We start from the raw sequence: 10,143 nt of genomic DNA, 5'->3' as shown, positions 1-10,143 counted from the left end.
TGTGTTTGGTTCCTGTGTTGTAGGAGATTTTTGGCCCATCTTTTCAGTTGCTTGTCACCTCACCCCGTTTGCATTAAGGGGAGGTTATATTGTTGTTCTATGCTTCCTCGGTTCGATGGTTTGTTGGTGTGAGCTATATTTAGTACCTAATCCTACATACTAGGCAATTGCAGTGGCTGGCTACCTATGCATTTCGGTGAGATGGATCATCTACCATATAGACACGCTCGGTTCATGCCTTCTATTTCCATGGAGGTTCTACAGATTAGCATTTTGACAGAGTTTTGCGATTCTTCATGCTTTAGTGATTCTCTTCTGATCTCTTTGTTCCTTCTTCTGGAACATTCTTTGCTATCTCTTTTTGGAGTAGGGTTTTTCCCATGTGGTTTTCTCTATTTCTCCTTTTTATAGAGATTTTTTTGTGATTGGGTACCTGATCAGGCCTTGTTGTCGGGACCCAATTTTCCTACTTTCATAGCTGTGCTAGGTTAGCTTACCTCCTGAGCTTCGCTTAAGGGGGGGTGTTAGAGTAATTATTTGTTTGCACTTATTAATTAAATCACTTTGATTTAATTAATTAAGTTGCCTCTTACTCTACTTTTCTTAAGCTATCTTGTAGGTACATATAATTAATATTTTATTAATTATATTGTGCAACTTAGCTTTTTTAGGCTTTAGGTTACCCTTTTCGAGTTTTGATCTCCTTTATAAGGATTGATCTCTTTGTATTTTTCATTATGAAGATCCGTTGAATAATATTTTCTTCATCTGAGTTTTTAAGATCAAACCCTTGCCTCTTCTTGTCTTTTTCTTCTCCGTGATAGGTTTTCTGCATGTAGGTTTTATTGGGCTTCGTGGATTTGTTGTGCGCTTTTGCTCAAATCCTACACTCCGAACCAAAACCCCCAATCACTACAATGAAGAATGTGCACAAAAATCATGAACAGTCACTAAATGCCTCTTTCGGCATTGGATCGGTGATTTTTTTAGTGAGATTGGAGACGAGAGTAATGACATTTTGTGCTTCCCTTAATGCGACTACCACTGCAATATTGGACAGATCCTTGGGGCTTAGCTTGGATGTGCCAAAGTAAGATGAAAGGTTTGTAATGCACTTTTCATAAAACAATAAACACCTCTTTCTGATAACTCAACGCTCCCCACAGGTCAACAACATACGAGCTGATCATTTCAAAGCATACTGTAATCCCGTTGCCTCCAATCGCTCCACCTCCCTTATCAGTATTTTGTCTCGTCTATGAAGAATCTGCACACGGATTTGAAACAAGTATTAATTTTGGAAAGACCAGATTGAGAATAGAAACAATCCATTCCAATTACAGGTATTTTTTAGAATGGACAAATGCTCATTTTGGGGTCAAAATGAGAATATGTATTTCTATTCCCTATTCTTATTCCGTGCACCAGAAACAAATTCAAATTTTCAATTCCTATTCCGGTTGAATTCCAGCAACCAAACGGGCGCTTAGGATCTTCCGACCTCTTTAGGGAAGCTACAAAACGAAGGAGAATTATCCATGTTTTTGACCTGTTCGGAATCATGGTGTCCATCCCCAAAGGAAAACAAAAATACTCCCTCGAAGATTTCCCCTTCGGGAAAAAGTCACTTTCAATATCCAGGGCACCCGGTTTTCATAGCAAAACCTAATTCAACATATCAAATTGTTTTACCGTAGATAACGTAAAACCGTAAGTTTGCTCTGAAAAGGCGACACATCTGATTGCAGCAATATTCATCGATTCATTCCGGGTCTCTCAAAACCTTTTCTAACTACTATGGAATTAGCTTACTCTAAAATGCCAAAATGGTTCTTGAGTCCTCCCTCGAAGTTAAAGCAATCAGCAAAGAGGTCTGTACATTTGACATTGGCCTCCCTCAGAATCGAACACGGGACCTCTAATTCCAAAATATCTGTGCAGAGCACACAAAATCACCTTGTTCTCTTGCGCCACGGTATGCTTGTTACTTAATGGAAGCTGATTTTTATTAGAGAGCTTTAATTATTAAATATCCAATGCGACGAGTGATGTATGACAATTCATAATGTTTAGAGAAGGGATTTTGGTAAAAAAAATGCATAAATAGAGTTATAATTTATTTTTAATAATTTATTATCTCGGGAAAAGTTGCATGCTATTTTTGATAGTTTATCGTGTTTGGGAGTTTGAGTTTCTATTTTCCAAAACTTTTAGAGAAAGGTTTCTGAGAATGTTAAGTAGAGATAATTTTCGATTTTGTAAAATACTGGATTTAAGACTTGAAGCATTTGCAACAATAATTTTTGTAAAAGGGTTTCCGGAGAAATTACAGAGCGAGGATAAATAAAATTAATTTATCGTATTTAAGGCTTTCGGTTTCTGCGATCCATAATGCATAGAGAAAATAATTTTTTTATATCGGTGAAGAGGAGGGAGATGCAACTTAATGTTGCCGGTTCAGTGTATCCGAGTGCTTTCTCTGCACTGTAATTGAGTGCTTACTTATGTTTTGCTAGAAGGAGGTCACCATGGAGATTTAATTGAGGACCTTCTCCAATATGGACAAGAGATTGCTCCTTATACATCCCAAGCCCCATAGATTTCCTGAAAAATTGCTAATGGAGGATTATTTTTTTAGATTTAGTTTTAAATATTTTCTACTAATAAGAATTGGCAAATGCCAAATACCTCTTTTGTTTTATGTTCTTGTGTCTTAATTTCAAGGAAAACTTTTCGTCAGAAATTTGAGGTTTCTGCAGAATATGGTACACGCATATTTGTGGATTAACCTGTTTAAATTGAGACTGCGATCTGTCATCAAGATGGAGATGTGAAATGATCACCGATTTGGATCTCCACGTGTTTCTGTTTTAACGAATTACATTCTTTTGTGTAATAATGTTTCTTGATTAAATTGTGTGGCCATTTTTAATTTTATCTAATAAAGTTTGGGTCATGCTTTTCCGATCCTCATTAAGGCAAATTATCCCTTTTTAAAGATAGCGGCAGAATGTAACAATCCATAGTAGCAAATCTTTTTTTGAGGCAATAAACTGGCAAATAACAAGATAAGATTTTTGAACTTCAAAAGTTAACAGGATTCAATCGGAACCCACATGCAGATAAACTTGAAAAAAAAAGGCTGTTTTTTTAGTATTATATTTATAGTCAATTTAATTGCATAGAGATAGACAGAGTGGACAGAAATGAGAGTTCACACCATGAATTTCGAAATATGAGATGTCAATAGTTTTCAGATAAGTGACTACTTTGCACACAGCTTAATACATTTTTGATCGGTACACAGCTTAATACATTACTAGATAGTTTGTCTTTGTAATTTGAACCTGATAACCAATTACAATCTACTGTATATAAAACCAACCTACAAAGTAAGAAAAAGTGGAGGGAGCTAATGATATCTTTTTACAATGTACACAACATACTAGGGGGCAGATTGTGATGATGAAACTCAAGGGTCTATGCCTTGCCTTAGGGGCCTGTTAATGCGAGTTTTGTTCCACCACCACATGCAAAATCAAATACTTGGTATCTTAGGATGATGATGAAACTCAAGGGCCTATGCCTCGCCTAATGTGATCAATTTTGATAGGGGCCTGTTGATGTGAGTTTTGTTCCATCACAACATGCAAAATCAAATTTTAGTATCTTAGGATGAAACACCAGATCTTCAACTCTCTCTTGAATAAGGATGCTCATATGCTAAATAATGTATATGGATTGTGCGATCAAATGAGACAAACTAAAGGTTCCTTCTTACTGTGGATTTCACTCAGTTTTATGATGTGATATGCTGGTTATCACAAAGGGACTTACACTATTTATTCGATGGATGCCAACTTGACTTTAACCTCCAACCAAACAATTGTATATGGATTGTCCGGTCAAATGAGACAACTTAAAGGTTCCTTCTTCCTGTAGATTTCACTTAGTTTTATGATGTGATATACTGGTTATCGTAAAGGGACTTACACTATTCATTCAATGGATGCCAACTTGACTTTAACTTCCAACCAAACAATTTCAAAAAGCTATCTAACTCTAAGAGTGTAAGACAATGCTGATGATGGGGCTAGCCTCTAACCAATCCTTGCTTTGCTGTGTCAACTAGGCTTAGGAGAGTGTTATCTTCCATGGATGCAAAAATGATTTTCACATTGTCAACATTCATCCAAATACCCTATGTAGGTGCAATCTAATTGAACATCTTCAATTGAATTTAAACTCTTGCAATTTAAGCCCAAACTAACTTTGCATTGCTACTCACAATCAACAAGTACCAAAAGGTATGGACACTAGCTTCACTACTAATCACCATTCAACAATACCTTCCATTCATCTACTTCTACTCTACATGAAATAAAATCCTAAACAAGGAATTGGAGAAACCATGCAAACTCCAAAGCAACAGTAAGTAATCCACCATAAAGGCCAACAATGAATCATCAAATACTTTGATAGCATTATGTAAACAATTTCAATAAGTCCTCTCCCTCTCTACCTCTAATCTTAATCTCCTCTCTAATGGATCTAGAATCTAACCCCTTACAAATGAGAAGGCCTTGACCTTTTAGAGTTGTTTAATTACAGTGAAGGGGCCAAGATCAATTCAAGATCATTGGCCAAGGTTTACCCATTACAAACCTTTATTAGGGTTACCACACTATGATCCAATTTCACGAATGTTAATGGTTTATAGCTGTGAGAGATATCATTCTGTTAATGTTTGTTAGCTTCAGTTGGATAAACCCATGAGACTAAACTGAAGATACATACATACATATATATATATATATATAGTTATAGCTAAATAATTAATTGTTATATTAATTAAATAATAATGAATAGACATGTCTTATGAAGGGACATGTGTTTTCCACAATATATATATATATATATAGTTAAATAATTAATTGTTATATTAATTAAATAATAATGAATATACATGTCCTATGAAGGGACATGTGTTTTCCACTATATAAGAGAGAGATTGTTGCTCTTGGAAAATATGTACTAAAGAGGCAATGTTAATACATTTGCAACGACCCTCAGCGGGTTCCCTACCAACCTATAAAGTTTCACAAATAATGAAAGTGTTAGTTTCTACATATTAGAAGAAATGGACTTCCACACAGGTCATTAAAGATTAAGTATTGTACATAATCACCAACATACTCAAATAATAAGAGAATATAACAAATGCGGAAACGACAAACCAGTCACTTGTAGAAATCATATAGAATCCCAATCCCAATCACATCCTTGATTGCTTCTATTATGATACTACTTTGTAGGTGAAATGTATGAAGTCTTTGTGAATAAAATCGAATGGAATTCAAGAGCATATTGTAATGCAAGAATCCCACTGAAGAAAAATCAATTAGAAGTGGCGTGCCATTTGAGTGGGTGACGTCTAAGGCTCGTGAATTCTTGTGAAATTGATGCTTATAGATTCAATACTATCATCATTCTCTAAATTTGGCATATGATCTGCGCATTGCACAACAAGGGTTCTTCTCCAGCATTTAAATTGATCATGACATCTATCTACAACTTATACTTTGTTCTGTGATAGAAACTGTTTGAAATCAATCTTGTGTATGCTTCAATATCTTTTATGGGGTCTTCATGAGTAAGATGCAAATGTGAGATAATCCATGTGAAATTGGTGATCAAATTGGAATAATCATTGATGGTTTTGAGCATTGAAAGTACCCCTGATTTTAGTTCCTTGACACGTATTAACAAGTTGATGGAAGCCAGAGATTTTATCGATGGCCAAGGACAGAGAAATCCTAGTTTGCGGGACGAACGTGGTCACAACACTCATAATTCATTCAACATTGCCGACAACCGCCATATCGACTTCAGGCGTGTGTATTCAAGTGATTACGACTATGGTGTTTTGTAATCTGGACTTTACCGTGGTCAGCAACATAGAATATGCTTCAAAATTCAGATATATAATTATTTGGGCCATCATGTTGGATGGAGTTGAGAATTATGTGCGATAGAACTCTATCAACACTGAAATGGACTCAAGACGAAGAATATGGTAAAAAATGGTCAAGGAAGATAAGAAGTAGAGGACATCAAACACATTTTATATTAAAACTACATTGACTTTTGATGCAGAAGAAGGTAAATTGGGCGCTTTCAAGAATGTTGAATTGTTGATAAAAATCAGAAGTAATGATTGAACACATTTGATGATATTGCCAAGGAAGTCAGTGAAAAGTGTCCAAGGGAAATAAATTGCATGTAAATGACAACACAGGAAATGTACATGACGTAGCATCCCAATTAGAAGGACAAACCCATACAAGCCCAAGGTTGAACAACTTGCATAGATAGTGTAATTTCCAAGGCCGTGAACCATGTGAAGAAGAAGATACTAGTTGACATGAACGACAATAAGAAGACGTATATTAATATAATATTATATATTGATGCGAAAGAAGGTAGATTGGGCACTTTCAAGAATGTTGAACTATTGATAAAAATCAGAAGTAATGATTGAACACATTTGACAATATTGCCAAGGAAGTTAGTGAGAAGTGTCCAAGGGAAATAAATTGCATGTAAATGACAACACAGGAAATGTACATGATGCGGCATCCCAATTAGAAGGACAAACCCATACAAGCCCGAGGTTGAATAACTCACATAGATAGTGTAATTTCCAAGGCCGTAAATCATGTGAAGAAGATACAAGCTGACATGAATGATAGTAAGAAAACGTATATTAATATAATATTATATGTTGAATTGCAAAGTCTAATGTTATTATGAGATATAAATAATATTAGAAATAGGAATAGAGACACAAGTCATTTCTGCGGATGAATGCCACGACGACTAGAGGGTCCCACTGCAAAAAGCAAAGGTAGGTACGGTGAAGTTCATTTTATGAATTAATATTTACTGTTTGTTTTTTATGAATATACGTGAATTTAGATTTGTGAAATTGGTTGCATCAATAAAAAAATAATAGGTTTAAAGTATATATATAAGATTGAATATATGCATATATCTTCAATGTATATATTTAAATTCGACATTTATTATTTTGAAATATTTGTCAATTCAAAGGGATAATATTTAATAAATATTCAAATTCGACAAAATGATTAGATATTTATTTAATCTATATTGGAATGATCTTACTATGCAAAATTATTTATTATCCCTGAGTATTATATTAGTCTCCCTTTTATCTTATATTTCAATATGTAACATTAGAGCTATTTGCCTTGATCTTTTCCTCTGAGTATGTTCTTGTAGGAAAAGGGAGATTGATATAAGATTTAGAGGGAGTTTGACACTTCTTCAATGACAACCTTGGATGAGGAGCTTAGATGATTGATATTCAGAGGGAGTTCGAAAGTCCATGTGTGTGACTGTATGATTTTAATGGGCCTACCCCCTATGTACATCATGAGGAAGTGATGACTTCCAAATGTTTATCGCTTGTATTTGCAAAAGTTATTGGAAGGTGATGATCTTACAATAACTTAAGTCATGATATACATTTTATGTAATGTTGAAACAAATCATGATAAATTATATATTGTAAATCAACAACTATGTGTTAGATGTCATTCACTTGACGGTCTATGAGTTGTGTTTATAGATATATGATAGGTATTTGGTGAATATCATATGTTGGTATTCTGCAGGCCATTACCTTAGTGAGTACTTGGTGAATATCATATGTTGATATTTTGCAGGCCATTACTCAAAGTATTTGGTGAATATCATATGTTGATATTCCAAAGGCCAATACTCATGATATCAAATGTGATGTCAAAATGGTTGATATCTTCCGATCAAAGATATCCTTAAATTTTTCTTTTCCATATATTACTATTGGTGTAATATCTATGTGTTTATCCTGCCTAGCTAAGAGGGAGTATTAATGTTTGGTAGCTTCAGTTGGATAAACCCACGAGACTAAACTAAAGATATATATACATAGTTAAATAATTAATTTTTATATTAATTAAATAATAATGAATAGACATGTCCCATGAAGGGACATGTCTCTCCATGTGTTTTCCACAATATAAGAGAGAGATCGCTGCTCTTGAAAAATATATACCGAAGAGGCAACGTTAATACATTTGCAGCAATCTTGATCAATCAACACATTCTTCATGTAATATACGACTTGGCATCTTTCGTTGCTCCATGTGTGTGTAGGTAGTTATGATGTTAGTTTAAATTGAAAATGTTCGTTTATTTATGTAAGGTAGCATTCCTTCTTATGAGGTTGTTGGTTCTCATTGTAATTGTTACTAGGGTTTTAAAACCCTTAGTATCCCCTCTTCACTCAACAAAGTGAAGATTAGCAAAAGGTAAGCTTTTAAGTATCATTTATAAATTATTTTGCATTATATAGTATTTAATTCTTTAAAAGAATTAAATATTAAAATATTCAAATGCAAAATAATTAAATATCAAATTAATTTAAATAACATTAATCTCTCACATAATTAATTCTATGAGAATTAATTATTATCATAATGTGAAAAGAAATAAATTAGGTGACTTAATGGGAGTGGATTAAATTTGAAGAGGAATGTAAAATGATTAATTCTTAATAGAATTAATTATTATTGTAATGTGCATAAAGATTTGTGAATTTGAGGTGGGGGATAAGGTAAGGAGATAAAATGTAAATTGGTTCAGTAAGAAGAGGTTGTGGTAGTTACCAACTTCTTGGGGAAAATTATTTAATGGGGGAAAATCTATTGTAGCGGGGTTCTTCTCCGGGTTTCACATGCTTGTGCATTTCTGAAGGAAAGGGAAGAAAATTTTAGTTTTCAAGTTGTAACCGAGAAGTAGAGGGAGATGATCTTATTTTATTTTTGCAAACTTGTTAATGGTTTATGGACAAAATGATCAATTGGCCATTTTGTATGTATATTTGGAATAAAGGGAAATACATTTTTAGATCAGTTGGTTTGAACTTATAGTTTCTCTGGTTGGGAGTGATCTGTTTGTTATTCCAATCTAATTTCAAATATTATCTTGCTCTCATTTATTACGGATTTTTGGTATGTAATGGAATCTTGAGGTTTTATTCATACAAATATGCAAAATGAATATCAAATCTCCATTTCATTTCTTTGTAGATGGGAAGATTGATTAGAAGGTTTGTGTGCCATATGAGAGTTATTTAAATCAAACTTTGCATTCATATCATGTTGATGAATGGATGTTAGTGTTCCTTCTTTGCCTTTTGGTTAAAGGCATATCAGAAAATTATTTACTATAAATCAAAAGGAGGGAGCTGAACCTTCATTTCAAAATTCAGTGAGCACTTGACAAAATAATTGCAATTGACTCAACTGTTGGTTTCAAAGTTTGTCTTTCAGTTTGGGCATTTCAGAGTTATTTGTGAAGGATTTTCATAGATGACAAATCTGTTTACTAACAGATTTTTGGTGACTCTGTTGGGGAAATCAAAGTGCGTTATGCAATTGATTTGTTAAAAAACTTTGAGGTACCCTCCCAAGGATGGAGGTTGGCGGCTCTATTGAAGTTGAATACTAGAAAGTATTTCAAAGATATCTAGAAATCTTGAAGGATTAGATTCCTTCAAGAAATGAAAATGATGTGGATATCTTTATTTTTATACCTCCATTTAGAGAGAATCCAATCCAAGAAGTTGCAGGGGATTTGACAAAAAAAGTAGCATTTCTAGAGTCTTTTTATAGTGCTATCCTCATCCAAAGAAGATCTCTTGTGAAAGAGCCAGAAAAAGTAGAGGAAATGTGTGAAGTTAAATAAATTGGTGGAATGGCCAATGAACAAGAAAAGGATCTTGAAGAGCAATCGGGTGACAATCAAGAGGAAGAAAAGTATTCATGGATTTTTCATCCCCTTGCAAATATTTTCCCCTCTTCCTGTGGAAGAATTGGTGCAAGAAATTACAATGGAAAAATCACACGAGCAATCCAAAAATCAAAGTACTCAAGGTATGGAAAAAGTAGTTGACATTTCATCTATCTTTTTAAAAGATGACACTGATTTGAAAATTGTTGAAGAAAATCTTGAAGATGTATTTATTTTCCCTCCTCTGCATACATTTTCCATACAATAGATAAGGCCATGTTG

General features: G+C 33.9%; 1 protein-coding gene across 4 annotated transcripts in view; it reads left to right on the top strand.

Moving 5' to 3' along the window:
- The first annotated feature begins 1,546 nt into the window (after window positions 1-1,546).
- LOC149539472 (uncharacterized) overlaps window positions 1,547-10,143 on the top strand; it is a 29,867-nt gene continuing 21,270 nt past the window's right edge. For 3 of the 4 annotated variants that reach the window (XM_089800713.1, XM_089800712.1, XM_089800715.1), the window contains exon 1: window positions 1,547-1,975. In XM_089800713.1, the coding sequence (XP_089656839.1) occupies window positions 1,798-1,975 (178 nt within the window). In that variant the 5' untranslated portion in view covers window positions 1,547-1,797. The remainder of the gene's footprint in view (window positions 1,976-10,143) is intronic. The other variant, XM_089800714.1, reaches the window with a different exon arrangement.

This window comes from Cupressus sempervirens, chromosome 9 (assembly GCF_028749045.1).
Source record: "Cupressus sempervirens isolate cs-2001-9-10 chromosome 9, ASM2874904v1, whole genome shotgun sequence".
Taxonomy (NCBI): domain Eukaryota; kingdom Viridiplantae; phylum Streptophyta; class Pinopsida; order Cupressales; family Cupressaceae; genus Cupressus; species Cupressus sempervirens.
Note: the sequence above shows the minus strand (reverse complement) of the source record. Positions and strands in the feature narration are given on the sequence as shown.